At 45.0% G+C, this 15,812-nt stretch overlaps 1 protein-coding gene and 1 non-coding gene across 7 annotated transcripts in view; both read left to right on the plus strand.

The window, feature by feature from the left end:
• The first annotated feature begins 1,167 nt into the window (after positions 1-1,167).
• SRCAP (Snf2 related CREBBP activator protein) overlaps positions 1,168-15,812 on the plus strand; it is a 31,110-nt gene continuing 16,465 nt past the window's right edge. For 3 of the 6 annotated variants that reach the window (XM_015236891.3, XM_072942953.1, XM_072942954.1), the window contains exons 1-18: positions 1,197-1,473; positions 2,923-2,996; positions 3,562-3,824; positions 5,087-5,338; positions 6,822-7,007; positions 7,255-7,395; positions 8,164-8,386; positions 8,502-8,779; positions 9,431-9,524; positions 9,662-9,751; positions 10,251-10,439; positions 10,528-10,859; positions 10,962-11,139; positions 11,705-11,841; positions 12,169-12,338; positions 12,432-12,624; positions 14,722-14,858; positions 14,947-15,133. In XM_015236891.3, coding sequence (XP_015092377.2) covers positions 3,771-3,824; positions 5,087-5,338; positions 6,822-7,007; positions 7,255-7,395; positions 8,164-8,386; positions 8,502-8,779; positions 9,431-9,524; positions 9,662-9,751; positions 10,251-10,439; positions 10,528-10,859; positions 10,962-11,139; positions 11,705-11,841; positions 12,169-12,338; positions 12,432-12,624; positions 14,722-14,858; positions 14,947-15,133 — 2,841 coding nt within the window. In that variant the 5' untranslated portion in view covers positions 1,197-1,473; positions 2,923-2,996; positions 3,562-3,770. The other 3 variants (XM_072942952.1, XM_072942950.1, XM_072942951.1) reach the window with 3 other exon arrangements.
• LOC116284265 (small nucleolar RNA SNORA30/SNORA37 family) lies at positions 9,210-9,340 on the plus strand. Its single transcript, XR_004194031.1, has one exon. It is a non-coding gene; the product is annotated as a small nucleolar RNA SNORA30/SNORA37 family (small nucleolar RNA).

Consider the following 15,812-nt stretch of genomic DNA (forward strand, 5'->3'; position numbering starts at 1 on the left):
TCTGAATGAAAAATTGCTGAAAAAGGATGAAAAGGTATATGGAAAGGCCAAGAGATGTGAGATCTTTTGGGAGCTGAGGGTGGCTGGTTCTGTGATGAGGTCTCAGAAATATGTAAGCTTGGCCTGGAAAAAAGACTCTGAACTGGACCTAAATGGATGGGCATTTATCCACGTTTTCAATCAAACAATCCATCCCAGTTGCTTCTATCTAGGTGAGAAGCAAACTCAGCCTGTGGCTGAATCTGACGTATCTGGGCCCACATTCCTGTAGGGAAACCACAGGAATAGTAGTTTGACCAGTAACTATTCCTTTTGAGAGAGACATATGGCCTCTTGTTCCTCACATTCCTCATCTGCCCCTCTTTGCTTTATTTACATTACCTTCCTGGTCCTTCTACGTTTTAGAGTTTCCAACCCCTCTAAGAAAAACAGGACTTCAACAACATAGAATCATCAACTCTTTGAATAGACGAGTGAAGAGCTAAACTGAGTGGATGAAGAACACCTTTATGAGAGCTTTATCAGGGCTTCCTAACCTGGCTCCTAGGGTGGGCTTTATGTGGTAAATTTTGTGTGTGTATATTCTTGTGACTTAGACTGCCTGGCTATGAACTTCATCTTTGGGTTGTCACTGGTTATTCTATAAGCCCCAAAACATTTGTAAAATGGAGCACCGCTGGGATTAAGAGATAATCAATGCACAAAACGGCCTCAGTATAAGGTATCTGTTGTTATTATTATTATTCTGTCCCGAGGTGAGGGTATCAGATTCTCAAAAGGGTTCTTAAACTAGAAGTTGGCGAACAGAGGGCATAAGCGCTTAGGAGCTATTGGGAATACCACCCTTGCGTAAAATGAAGCAGCTCTACATAAGAAGACTGCCTGGCAATCCAGAGACCCAGGCTCCACTGGTATCTTACTTAAAGTAGAAATTGCTTCAGCTCTCTGGGTGCGAGGGGTGGACTGGTCCGAGTTGGCAGCTGCAATGCAGCCCCAGCGGCAGGTTCAGTGGTGGAGGATAAAGACGCTCTGCCGCGGGACAAGCGCGCAACCTCCAGGGAGACTACATTTCCCAGTTTGCCTTGCGCTTCAGGCAGCGCCCTACGCTAGCACGCGAGCCTCTTCGCTACCCCAACCTCCAGTACTGTCTCTCGCGAGAGGACGGGCCGCGCCGGCGGTAACGATAGTGAGTTGTGGTGGTGGCGGTGGTGTTGGTGGTGGCGGCCGAGACGGCGGCGGCCATTTTGGTGAGGCCTCGGAAGCGGCGGCGGCGGTTCGCTGCGAGTAGCGTCTCCCATTTTTCCCACCCGCCGCCTGCATCTCCGTGGCGTGAGAGGAAGCAGTGGAAGCAAGGCGGTGGCAGTAGCCGTGGGCCCCAGGGGAATTTAAAGGCCGCGAAGGCGGCAGCCAAGAGGGGGCCCTCCCCCCTCCTCGGCGGGAGGGGGGGTGGTGCGCACGCCCCCGAGGACGCAGGTAAGGAGAGGGAGACAAGATGGCGGACGTCCCGCAGTTCCCCCTCCCCTGACTGGTGACTGCGCGCGCATCTTTCCGCCATCGCCTCCCCTCCCACCTTCCCGGGGTGCTGCGCGCGCACCTTCGGCCGGGGCCCCGGGGCCGGTGCGCGAGGCTGTCGGCGCGCGCCCATAGAGACAGGTTGAGGGGGACCAGGCCGGCCGGCACTGGACCCGGGCGCGTCTCTTCTCCCCTCCCGCCTGTCTGCGCACGCGTGCCTGAGCGAGCAAGCGAGCCCTGAGAGAACGGACCCAGGTGCGCTCCTGCCCGCCCACCAACCCCAGCCCCCCCCAAAGGGGCGCGCGGGAAGAGGAAGGGGGGCGTGGGACGAGTAGTCGGGGCGCGCGCCCACCGTATCCAGTCAGGAGCCAGGACCTGGCGGCACGAGCCCTCCCTTGTCTCAGCCTTTCGCGGTCTGCTGGGGTTGGGGGGAGCTCCCTAACGGGCAGGGATGAGAGGCTTTCCAGCCCTGCGACCCTTGTGTGCGTGGGTTTGGGTTCTGGCGGGAGCCCCCGGGCGGTGCGCGCAGCCGGCTCTCTCCGCCTCCAGGCGCGCACGCGCGGGCCCCTCCCCCAATCTGTCGCACAAGTTGGGTGGGGTGGGAGTCCAGGAGGGGGCGGGGCTACCTTAGGGCTAGTGGCAACCTCGGGCAGAGGTCAGGGGTCACGCTGGGTCAGGCTGTTGGGACAGGTTGGGAGACAGTGATAAAGCGTGAGGTCAAGAGTTTAAGCTTCTCGGATTCTGGTTAGCTCGAGTCCAGTGAGTCTGTTGTGGAGGAGGGAGTTAATCAAAGGCTGCACCGTGGTTAAGGAATTTCCTTAAACACTGGGGAAACACTTCCGGGCCTTGTGTGGGTTTACTCTGCCTATTTCCGGGGTATAGTTCTTTGCTGTTCGGCCTTCCTCACATCTGACTGCTCCTCTAAAGCCTCCTGCTGTAGTTCTTGTTTGGGGAAGTGTCTCATGGTGCAGGTATACGAGTCGTAGGGCCCAGTCCTGAGGAAGGGTAGATTATCATATGTTCACACCTCACTGGAAAGGAGAGCAGGCAGCCAGCACCTTCTGAGCTTCTGAATGTGACAGCTTTTTTGGCTTTGTTATTTGCTCTCCATTCAGTGGTTGGAACCTTTTACACTTAAGCTTTTTAAACTTTTTTTTTTTTTTGGCTTCACTTCTTTGCTTCTCCCCCTCCCAGCCAGAATCTCATGGGAATTCTGTTTTTACAAAACATGATTTGCTTTTGTTTTTCCAAAATGTGAGCTTTTCCTACTATGATAATTTTATTCAGCCTTTTAACTGATTTGGGTATATTTGAAAGCCTCAAAAGTTGGTGTGGAGAAGGTTTTGATGGGTATTGTTAAATGTGGATTGGTTCCTCACTGCTGTTTTCCTCCCCTACTTTTTGTTTTAGGCGTGATTCCCCTCAGTACGGCGGCACCGTGGAAGTACAGACTTTCACAGGGGGTGTGGTCTCAGCTCACACAGGTGAGGGCTCAGATACCATTTCTTGTTGATGTTAATGGGAGGGAAGTTTGAGATAATGATAGTGGTGCAACAGTGGAACTGGGACTATGGATACACAGATCTGATCATTTCGGCTCTCTCAAGGAGAGCAGCATTTTTCCGGGGTTTTGGCATCAGACTATCAAGATTTAAGACCTCCTTCTAGTTCTTTACTGTGTAACCTTATGCAGGTCATTTGGTCTCTTTGTGTTCTTAATTATTAACTTATGAAATATAAGAAACATTAGAATATAAGCTCCATTTAGGTCAGTGGTCTTTTCTGCATGGCTCCTTCCTCAACATGTAGAGGGAACTAAGTAAGCGTTTATTATGGTACAAAGAGGATCTGGTTTATAAGGTAGGTGTGAGGATTATAGAACACATCAAGTATGTACTCAGTAAAGTACCTGACACATAGTAGGTGCTCAAGAAATGTAAGCTATAATCATTGTGTTTATGTATCTTTATTCTTTAATGTTACTCCTGATTTTTGAAAGATTCTTTAATCTTTCTAAATCCTATTTCTACTCTTTTTATCCTACTTTAGGTGCTCCAGAGGCCGGTGGACCTGAGCGGAGGCTGGGACGCCCTAGTGGGCCCCGGGCCCTGGAAGGCGGGTCCCGGTGGCCGGTGGCCCAGAATGAGGCCAGCTCCCAGCATGCCCTGCAGCCGGACGCCAGCCCCTCGGCCAGCAGCAGTGGTGACAACAACCCAGTCATTCTTCAGGCATCCAAAGAGGAGCCTGGGAGTGGGACCATGCAGAGCAGCCCCTCCCCTGCTCACCCTCAGCTCCCAATCTTGCAAACACAGGTTTGAAAGTGGGGAAGGTTCCTTCTCTGCTTTTACTTTGTGGGTTGCTGACTCTGAGGCAGAAGAAATGTGGCAGGTCTTGGCCATATTTTCATAAATAGCCTGGGTAGCTGAGTTTGGAGAATCTTTAATGCTCATGTCAGGCCTGTTGGATACTAATATTCTGCTTAACATTAGTATATCGTTGATCTCTAAGAGTATGGAAACTCCTCATTGCCTGAAAAAGGTTGAATTAACCCGGTTGGAAATGGAGTTTGGGACAAAAGCCTTCTAAGACTGTGTGCTTTGAGAACTGGAACAAGATTAGCATTATGGATGGTGTGTAATGTTTATTTTCTCATACCAAGGGAGTGCAGGAGGTAGGGAAAGAAATCATGACTTTTGAAACTGGACAGACCTAGATTTGTGAACAGTAGACTTTTGATGGTTATAGTAGGTTTGATATTTGTAATTCTGAAAAACAAGGGAATTCTGTGACATATAGTCTTTGGTCATTTAGCTGAGGTAGGAATTTGAATGGCATACTGTGAAGCTTGTGTGCCAGAGTGAATTTCATGAGTTCCCTTACGGTCCACATTTAAGTAGAACTTTGTTCTGTACTTTTTATTGCTTGTGCAGTACCTTGTAATACGTGGGTGTTTAAGAACAGTGACCAATCCTCTCCTTTTCTTCCCGCTTTCAGTAAAGGAAACTACCAAGACTTTTTGTTTGTTTGTTTTTAATGGAGGTACTGGGGATTGAATCCAGGACCTTGTGCATGCTAAGCATGTACTCTGCCACTGAGCTCTTCCTCCCTGCTAAGAATGGTGATGAACATAAAGAGGTTTAGGTGATCTAGGACTTTTTTGATGTGATTTGGATTTGGTGGAGGCTTAAATTTACTTGCATAGATGAATCTGCCATACTGGCTGTGAAAAGGAAGGAAAAATAGGGAATTGTTTATATGAGTGAAATGATTGAGGTCCTGAAAGGATCATTAAAATTTGAAGTCATACGCTATAGTAGTAGTCTTGAATTTGAGAACTATGTAAATGTCAGGCTACAATTCCTCTTGCATGCCAAGTGTTTACTGGAAACATGGCTTTGCCTCCTTGAGCACCTTATTAAAACTTATTAAATCCCAAGTGCTGTGTTTATAAAAATGAGGTTGATACCTTACTCCAGAGTTTTTTCTTGTGAAGACTGAATAAAATAATATGCTTAAATCCCCTGGTAGAGTGCTGCTAAGAATTCATTTTATCTGTCATTTCCCTCTTTTCTAGATGGTGTCGGACGGCATGACAGGCAGCAATCCTGTGTCCCCTGCCTCATCCAGTTCCCCAGCCTCTAGTGGGGCAGGTGGCATCTCCCCGCAGCATATAGCTCAAGATTCCTCTTTGGATGGACCTCCAGGGCCCCCAGATGGTGCCACAGTGCCCCTGGAGGGGTTTAACCTACCCCAGGCTGCTGACCTGGCTAACAAGGGCCCAAAGTGGGAGAAGAGCCATGCTGAGATTGCAGAGCAAGCCAAACATGTATGTATTAGAAAGACCTGTGAGGCTTCTTGGGAGTCTTTTTCCCTGAACTCGTATGTCTCATGGGTATTTTACATTTCTTTCCTTATCATTGATTTAGAATATAGGCTCTGCCTTGACGTACATGCTCTTGAACAAGTTGCTTGAACTCTGAGCCTCATTTTCTTTTCTGTAGAATAGGGATGGTATAATAGTGTATAGACTGTTAAAAGGTTTAAATTAAAGGAGAAAATAGATATGAAAGTACTTTGTAAGCTATGAGGCTCTTAAGAGTTACTGGTGTCTACTTCTCATTTGCTACTTACAGTCTCTGTTACACTTACTAGAAGTGTGTTCCCTGGGCAAGCAACATCAGCATTATCTGGAAACTTATTAGAAATGCAGATTCTTTGTATCCTTTTTTACCTACCCATTTAAAACTCTAAGGATGCGGCCCAGCACTTTGTCTGAAAAAGCACTCCAGATGATTCTGATGCATGCTCAAATTTGAGAGCCATTGATCTAATAACTATGTCTTTTCTTGATGCTTCCTTCACCATCAGGCCATATAGTTCCCTCTCTCATCTGTGACTGTTAGTTCTTCTGATTTAGTGTTTGTCAGGAGAGGACAAGGGTAATGAGGGCAGTTGTCCTGAGTTTTTAAGTCACTTCTGTTAAATATAAATTTCAAGAGCTTTTATTTTTCTTCTTATGAGATATAATCAATATAAAGACAGTGATATCTTTTGTTTTGTTTGTTTTTAGTGGGGAGGTAATTAGGTTTATTTATTTATTACTACTATTTTTATTTAATGGAGGTACTGGGGATCAAACCCATGACCTCATGCATGCTAAACTAAGCATGTGCTCTGCCACTGAGCTATACTCTCCCCCTAGACGATGTTACCTTTTTGTTATACTGTTAATCTTTTTGTATATAATTTCAGTATTTTCTACAGGAAAAATACATTTTTATAAAAGTAGAACTTTTTGAAAACAAACAAGATTGTATAAATTGGACTTTATAGCATATTTTTAAGCATGAACATACTTTTGTGTAAGTAGAATTCTACAGCAGTTAAGATCCCTTGTATCTAGAGTCCCTAAGGAAGCAATGCTCTCCCTGCTTCTCTGGGAAACTCCCTTTGGGATATATTTTCCAAAGTTTTGCCTACATTCATAGGGTATAGAGTGTGAAATAATGGAAAGAGCATTAAATCTGGTACCTGGAGTCATTGGGCCAATTTTTAAGTCCCAGCCCTGTCACTTCCTATCTGTGTAATCTCAGATAAATCACTTAATATCCTGGATCTTTTTTTTTTCCCACTCACCTAAAGGGAGTATAATACTAGCTTGCAGGGTTAGGATGTGAACTCAAGACACGCATAAAACACGCCGTCCAATCAGTGCCTATACCTACATAGCAGAACTCAGGAATTCAGCCCTGATCACGAGGTGGGGGTGTATGTCCAATAACTTGAATGACCTGGCTCTCCCTTGCTAGGAAGCTGAGATTGAGACCCGGATTGCTGAGCTGCGAAAGGAGGGTTTCTGGTCACTGAAGAGGCTACCTAAAGTGCCCGAGCCTCCCCGCCCCAAGGGCCACTGGGACTATCTGTGTGAGGAGATGCAGTGGCTCTCTGCCGACTTTGCTCAGGAGCGCCGTTGGAAACGAGGTGTGGCCCGTAAGGTATGTCCTCTACTGGGTCTGATACTTTCCATTTCTTTTTCAGATTTGGTTTTCTTTGATGGGTGGGTTGGATGGAAGAGAACAGATCATAACAGTAAGATGCTAGTTAATTAATGCCCATAGTCTCAAGAGGCAAGCTCTGACTTCCCAGCTTTCTTGGCCTTGACTGTTCTCTTTGCTTTTGACTTGGGGAGGGGCTGAGGGTCTGGCCTTCAGGTGTTTCCATGCTGGTTCCTTGTTCCCACAGGTGGTGCGTATGGTGATCCGGCACCACGAGGAGCAGCGGCAGAAAGAGGAACGGGCCCGAAGGGAGGAGCAAGCCAAGCTGCGCCGAATCGCCTCCACCATGGCCAAGGATGTTAGGCAGTTCTGGAGCAACGTGGAAAAGGTAGGCAACGGGGATTGGGAAAGGGAAATGCCTTTAGTTTGGTAAGTGGATAGATAGCATGGTGGCAGGAATGATCAAAACTTCTCTTTCAGAGAGTAAGTATTATAATTTCAAGCAACTCTAATGACATTTTTGTTATATGTTGGACCTTTCTAGCTATGAGGAAGGAAAAAGTACAGTGGAAAAATAAGGGCTTTCTCTTTGGGGATTGTTAATAGGACTTCTTGACCCCTCTAGGCCATCTGTCCTTTGCAGTAAGCATGTGTTTTCTAAAACACGTCTGTACCCTTTATCTACTTAAGTACCATGAAAGTTCTCATTAATTGAATTGTTCCCATATATTAAATTGTAATTGTTTCTTAGATGTTAACCTGGTTTCTGTCTGTATTCTCATTCTTACCTCTTAATAGTTCTTTGTTTCTCTTTCCTACTTCAAAAATTCTTTTGTACATCTGTGGCCATTTACACATGCTCTTCAGCTGTTAGGAATGTCTTTCTCCTCATTTCCACTTAGGGAACATCAACTTAATCTTTAAGGTTCTGCTCCAGGTACATTTGTAAATCTTTCCCGCTGCCTGAGGCTAAGCTGGCTCTCCTTTCCCCTGTGTTCTCTTTCTGCTTTCCTCAGAGGCACTCTAAAAGGTCATTTAGCTCTTCCCTCTTGAAAATCTAGTCCTGCTGGCATAGAGGAGACTTCCCTAAATGTTGAGTAAGAGTACATGGAAAAAAGATTATTTTGGTAACCTGTCCATTTCATGCTTGTGACAGGTGGTGCAATTTAAGCAACAGTCTCGGCTTGAGGAAAAGCGGAAAAAAGCTCTGGACTTGCACCTGGACTTCATTGTGGGGCAAACTGAAAAGTACTCAGATCTTCTGTCTCAGAGCCTCAACCAGCCATTAGCCTCCAGCAAAGCTGGTTCCTCCCCTTGCCTTGGCTCTTCCTCAGCTGCCTCTAGTCCTCCACCCCCAGTTTCCCGGATGGATGATGAAGGTGTGTGTCCTCTTTGGCTCTGTTACTCTTCCTCATGTACCCTTTCCAGAGCTGAAAACCCACCCTGTGGCTTGCAGGGCCCCGTGGACTTTGTGACCTTGTTCTCCTGCTATAGATGGGGACTTCCAACCCCAAGAGGAGGAGGAAGAGGATGATGAGGAAACGATTGAGGTTGAAGAACAGCAGGAAGGCAATGATGCAGAGACCCAGAGGCGTGAGATTGAGCTGCTTCGACGTGAGGGAGAATTGCCACTGGAAGAGCTGCTCCGTTCCCTCCCCCCTCAGCTGCTAGGAGGGCCTTCCAGCCCCTTGAGACCCCCCTCATCTCGCGATAGTGACACCCGAGATGGGCCTGAAGAAGGTGGTGAAGAAGAGCCGTCTCAGGTGTTGAAGGTATGGGCAGAAGGGATAGAGGGTGAGTTCAGAGAGGGAGCAGAGGAGGAGCTTCTAGGACTAAGTTCTGGTCTATGAGGCTGGTTGTGGCTTTCAGGATTTCTCCCTGGTCTGAGCAGTTAGGTTTTCATTTGGGGATGGATTGGAGAGAATCCGAGTTTGGGGCAAGTTACAGTCTGAGCTAGGCAGACATTCTGATGCCTAGAAGAGTGTACTGTACTCTACTCTTTGAATTAATGAGTAACCTTGAAAAAAAATAGTTATTTACTTTTGGCCCTTGTCACTTACGTGAAATGGCCCTAATACTCCCTTGCTAGTTTGTAGGTTTGGACCTGGAGTGGTAATCTTGAAGTCTCTCTTGGACCTAAGATGTCTGTTTCTCCATGTGTCTGAGTGCGTGGGGTTGGTGTTGGGGGGGTGTGATTCTTTTCTAGCACTTTCACAGGTCCTCCCCCAGGCAGTGGGGCAAGGATTTGGTAGCTGGTGCTGAAATTGAAAACCTTTGATTACATCCTTGCCCTGGAACTGTGCCAGTGGCAACTGTCATTCAGTGGGACAGAGAGACTGTTCTGTGATTTCTAATTTAATGTTGTGCCATTCTCCTGCTGCTCTAACTTTAGCCTTTCTCCTTTTTCATCCTTTGCGATACAGGTAAAGCCCCCACCCTCCTCTGTCACACAGCACAACAAACAGCATTGGCATCCAGATGAGGAAGATGAAGAGTTTACCGCCAATGAGGATGAAGGTTAGGCCTGTACTTTATGCTGTTGCCTCTTACCCCTTGAATTGTGTGTACCTAATGTTTCAGCCTTTCTCACCTCTTTCACTTGGACTGTATCCTGACCTGTATTCCCATTTGTCTTCCTTCATTCTCTTTCCTAGCGGAGGATGAAGAGGATACCATAGCAGCTGAGGAGCAGTTGGAAGGGGATGTGGATCATGCCATGGAGCTGAGCGAGTTGGCACGAGAAGGTGACACTCACCACGCGTTTTACTGAGCATCCGCTCGTTATCTCTGTGCAAAGTGCCAGAGATAAAAGAGATGGATAAGACACTTTTATCTTTCCTGGAGGACCTCTAGGTCTAATGTGACAAAGCCAGATATATAAATGAATAATTACAAGTAGAATATTATGGTTATGATGGAAGTTTAAACAAAGTGATGTGAGAGCTCAGTGGAGGGAAGAGCTTTTGGAAGAGGTTACTGGCCATGTTTTACTTGACCTTATAGGGGAGGTTCATTAGATTGATAACTGTCCCTCCTAATGGAAGGCAGCTCTGTCCATGATTGTAGCCCATGTTATGGGGCTTGGCCTTAGTAGCTGGTGCTGAAAGTAAACTCTTTTGCCTCCCCTCAGACCTAGGCTTAGCAGTGTCTGCAGAGACTGAGGTGGAATAAACTGGCACCACTCAGACCTCTCCTCCTTCCTTCTCCTTGAGGCCTAAGGCTTACCTTTCATTTCTCATCCAGGTGAGCTGTCTATGGAGGAGCTACTACAGCAGTATGCCGGAGCCTATGCCTCTGATGCCTCTGCCCCAGGTTCTGGGAGTAGTGAAGAGGACGATGAAGATGAAGTTGAGGCTAATAGCTCTGACTGTGAACCAGAGGGGGCTGCAGAAGCTGAAGAGGCTCCTCAAGAGGATAGTACCAGTCAGTCAGGTGAATGTGTGGTCATGAGGCAGGAACTGGGGAGGGCGGGCACTGAAAGCAGGTATGGTGAACACTAAGCCTTGCTCTTGTGCTTTAGACTCTGTTGAGGAGCAGAGTGAGGATGAGGAAGATGAGCAGTCAGAGGAGGAAGAAACAAGCGGAAGTTCAGAATCAGAGGAATCTGAGTCTGAGGAGTCTGAGGAGTCTGAGTCACAGAGCCAAGCAGATGAGGAAGAGGAGGAGGAAGATGATGACTTTGGGGTGGAGTACTTGCTTGCCCGGGATGAAGAACAGAGTGAGGCAGATGGGGGCAGTGGACCTCCCACCCCAGGGCCCACCACCACTCTAGGCCCTAAGAAAGAAATTACTGATATCGCTGCAGCAGCTGAAAGTCTCCAGCCCAAGGGTTACACCTTGGCTACTACCCAGGTATTTTCAGGCCCTAGCATCTGCTTTCTCGTATCTTGACTTTTCTGTTTCTCAGTGACGTATGCCTCAGTTACATGTGATACTTCTCTTCCTCCGTGCCAGGTGAAGACACCCATCCCCCTGCTTCTGCGGGGCCAGCTCCGGGAGTACCAACACATTGGGCTGGACTGGCTGGTTACTATGTATGAGAAGAAACTTAATGGCATTCTTGCTGATGAAATGGGATTAGGCAAGACGATCCAGACCATCTCCCTGCTTGCCCACTTGGCCTGTGAGAAAGGTAGCTAAGCAAGGCTCTTCCTTTTGTGTCCTCTTGGCTAATTCCTTGGGAAGCTTGTTTAGTGGTGACTTCAGCTGTAGCATAATGAAACAGTCTTTTGCTGCTAATTAGCTCATTGACTCTGATCAGTAACTATGTAGAGGGATCAATATAGGTGCTAGAATTCTTAGGAAGGGCCATTAGGACAAAATGGTCATGGTAATTAATATGTGAGGAACCAGAACCCCAAAGTTACTAATTCCTTACCACCTCTCATCTTTTTAAAAATTCCTCTGTCCTAAATATTTCTGAATCTTACTTTATTATTTAAAGTTGAGGATTATTTGACATAGAACATTGAAGTTTCAGATGTACAACATAATTCAGTATTTGTAAATATATTGCAAAATGACCAGCACAATAAGAGTAGTAAATACCTGTCACCATACATAGTTACAAAACATTTGGTTTTTTTCTTGTAACAAGAACTTTTAAGATCTACTCTCCCAGCAACTTTCAAATATGCAATACAGTATTATTAACTATAGTCACCATGTTGTACATCTTTCATTCTTTTGCTAAACAGGTAACTGGGGTCCCCATTTGATCATTGTCCCCACCAGTGTGATGTTGAACTGGGAGATGGAGCTGAAACGTTGGTGCCCCAGCTTTAAAATTCTCACATACTATGGAGCACAGAAAGAGAGGAAGCTCAAGCGGCAGGTTTGTCCCCCCATGTAATCACTCCCCTCCCCAATTGATGCTTCCTGTACTTTAAGGTCCTTTCTTCAAACGAATTCCTTTCCCTTCCCTCTTTGTTGCCCTTTCTGCTCCTGGGACTTTCCTCTTTCCTCCCAACCTGATTTCTGTCCTTTGAAGACCTTAGGTTGTCTTCTTTTTGTCTTGTCTTGTCTTGTCTTGTCTTGTCTTGTCTTGTCTTGTCTTGTCTTGTCTTGTCTTGTCTTCTCTTCTCTTCTCTTCTCTTCTCTTCTCTTCTCTTCTCTTCTCTTCTCTTCTCACCCCATTGTCTGCTTTCTCCTGATACTGCAGGGCTGGACCAAGCCCAATGCCTTCCATGTGTGTATCACATCTTACAAGCTGGTGCTGCAGGACCACCAGGCCTTCCGCCGCAAGAACTGGCGCTATCTTATTCTGGATGAGGCTCAGAACATCAAGAATTTCAAATCACAGCGCTGGCAGTCATTGCTCAACTTCAACAGGTAAAGATGGAGATGGGAATTCATGGGAGGGTTAACTTGGCTTGAAGAGTTGGAAGGTTGGGACTTTGCTGACCATCTTCCCTCTCTTTGCAGCCAGAGACGCCTGCTCCTGACAGGAACACCTTTGCAGAATAGCCTCATGGAACTGTGGTCCTTGATGCACTTTTTGATGCCCCATGTCTTCCAGTCTCATCGCGAGTTCAAAGAATGGTTCTCTAACCCCCTAACTGGCATGATTGAGGGCAGCCAAGAGTACAATGAAGGTCTAGTCAAACGTCTCCACAAGGTAGGGACTGTAACAGTTTGTCAAGAGTGTTGGGAATGGTGGGGAACTAAGGGCAATACCCAGAAAACCCTTAGGAAGAGAGAAGTCAGTGCTAGGCTGAATTTATCCAATTGTCAAGCTGCGGTGTTCCAGTGACTAACCCACTGCCAGATTGAGTGACCTCATCGTCACCATTCTGCTAGTTTTCTTTAATGGTGACATTTCTGTTCTTACTCTCTGAGTAGAATGATACTGCTGATCAGTTCCTGGCTTGGATTTCTCTTTACCTGACTTTCACAGCTTCATATTTTTGGTGTGTTCTCTCCTTCCTCTTTCTTCCTTCCTTCCTTTCTTTCTTTTCTCTTCCTTCCTTCCTTCTTTCTTTCTTTCTTTGTTTTCATTGTCGTCGTCATCATCTTTTTCTTTTTTTTTCTTTTTTTTCCTTTTTTGGTCTTCTGTGGCTCCTCTTTGCTCGTCCAGCGTCCAGCTTTTAAATAACACCTCTCAGCGTTCTGATTTTTTTTTTGTCTCCCAATTTACATATCTCATAGGCATACTCATTCATAATTCCTTGACTCTCAACCTGTATTTAAATTTCTGATGATGTCTTACATTAAAAGTTCCTCTTGAACTCACTCTGTTCTGAGGCAAACATCTCAAGCATTATAACCTATTATTTCTAGTCCATTTTGGTCAATCATGCTATTGTTTTGATAAATCAGACTGGAAACCAGGAAGTTTTCCTTAAGTATACGTCTTCTGTTTTAAAATTTTTAAATGTTTTAAATTGTTTTTCATTCTCGTTGAGATAAGATTGACATACCGCATTGTATAAGTTTCAGGTGTACAACATAATGATTTGTCTCTCATGCATCATGAAATGATTACCACAATAGGTTTAGTGAAACTGTAACTCTTCCTCCATTTTATCTTCTTTCACTTTTTTTTTTTTTACATTTTTATTGATTCATAATCATTTTACAGTGTTGTGTCAAATTTCTTTCACTTTTTCCGAGTGAACTTGATCATTATGTCCTATCAGGTTTTACTTTTTTTGTGTGTGTGTGATTTAATGTAACTTTTATTTGATAAGATATAATCCCTATGGTGGGGAAGGGATAGATTAGGAGTTCAGCATTAACAGACACAAATTACTATATATAAACTAGATAAACAACAAGGACTTACTGCATAGCACAGGGATTCAATTTCAATTTCTTGTAATGAGCCATAATGGAAAAGAAACTGAAATGTATATAAGTATGTACATGTATAACTGAATCGCTTTGCTGTACACCTGAAACTAACATCGTAAACCGACTATACTTCAATAAAAAATTAGGATAAAAAGATATAGCTATAATCCCTGTAAATAATTAATTATTGCTCACATTCTTCATTGATGTTTCAAAATATTCTGACTTCTTTACATTTCTTTTTTTTTTTTTTTACATTTTTTATTGATTCATAATCATTTTACAGTGTTGTGTCAAATTCCAGTGTTCAGCACAATTTTTCAGTCATTCATGGACATATACACACTCATTGTCACATTTTTTTCTCTGTGATTTATCATAACATTTTGTGTATATTTCCCTGTGCTATACAGCGTAATCTTGTTTATCTATTCTACAATTTTGAAATCCCAGTCTATCCCTTCCCACCCTCTACCCCCCCCAGGTTTTACTTCTTGAGAGCTCAGATTTGCCTTTTGTTTTCTATGCTGCTGTCAGTGCCACAAATTTTGTTCTTAGCTCCTCATGTGAATTTATTCTCATAATCTTGTAAATTTACAGTGACTCCTTAAAATGTAATTTGACTCATCCTTTTTGCATAGCTAGTTGTTCTGACCTGAGTGCTTTCTTTTATCACTTCTTATTGTTGTGGTATCATCTTTCTATCTGTCTCTTTCATTATAGTAAATTTCTTGAGAGGAGGGCTTGCACTTGACTCATCTTTGTGTGATTGGTTCCTGGCATGCTGCATGGCTCCATGAGTGTTTACTGATGAGCTAAGCCAGCGCTCTGCTGGCCATCAGGCCAAGATCCAGCTAGAGGGCCTAGGCTGGGGCTCAGTGCCCACTGTTCTCCTGTCAGCCTCCTGCTTATTTGCTTTTAGGTTTTGCGGCCTTTTTTGCTGCGCCGAGTTAAGGTGGATGTTGAGAAGCAGATGCCTAAAAAGTATGAGCATGTTATCCGCTGCCGGCTCTCCAAGCGCCAGCGCTGTCTCTATGATGACTTCATGGCACAGACCACGTAAGGGAGGACTGAGGGTGGGCCTGGGACCCTAGACTGGAGCAGAGGTGATTATCAAGATGCCCCATTTATTTCTCCTTTCTCCCAGAACTAAGGAGACACTGGCCACTGGCCATTTCATGAGCGTCATCAACATTTTGATGCAGCTTCGAAAAGTCTGCAATCATCCAAACCTGTTTGACCCTCGACCTGTTACCTCCCCCTTCATCACTCCAGGCATCTGTTTCAGCACCGCCTCTCTGGTGCTAAGGGCCACTGATGTCCACCCTCTCCAGGTAAGCAGTTGTCCCCAAAGTTACTAGCCCTGCCTCAACCTTGCACCTCTTTTCTTTAGGCCGGAGTCTGACCTTTTGCATCCTTACTTCTGTCACCTCAGCATTATTCTAGTTTCATTGTTTTCTAACTGTGTCACTTTGGGCAAGCTAATTATTAATCTCTAATCCTAAGTTAGCTTGCCCTTCAAAACAGGGAGTATGAGGCCTGTTCTGCAGTATGCTTGTGAACATGGTGTTAATATTTTTAGAAGTACTTGGTATATTAATAATACTTAAATATTTTGTTTTTCTACTCCTTCCCTCTTTTTGGCCATCTCCCCCTCAGAGTTTTGTTCTTATTATTGTAAAACACACAAAACAAATTTTACCACTTTAACCGTTCTTAAGTGTATGATACAGTGGCATTAAATACACTTACATTGTTATGCAACCCTCACTACTATCCATTTTTAGAAATGTTTTCATCTTTCTAAACTGAAACTCCATACCCATCAAATAACAACTCCCCATTCTCCTCCTATCCCTAGCACTTGGCAGCCACTATTCTACTTTCTGTCTCTCTAAATTTGCTATTTTAGATACTTCATATAAGTGGAATCATACAGTATTTGTCCTTTTGTGACTAGCATATTTCACTTAGAATGTCTTCAAGGTTCATCCATATACTAGCATGTGCCAA

This window comes from Vicugna pacos, chromosome 18, assembly GCF_048564905.1.
Source record: "Vicugna pacos chromosome 18, VicPac4, whole genome shotgun sequence".
Taxonomy (NCBI): Eukaryota; Metazoa; Chordata; class Mammalia; order Artiodactyla; family Camelidae; genus Vicugna; species Vicugna pacos.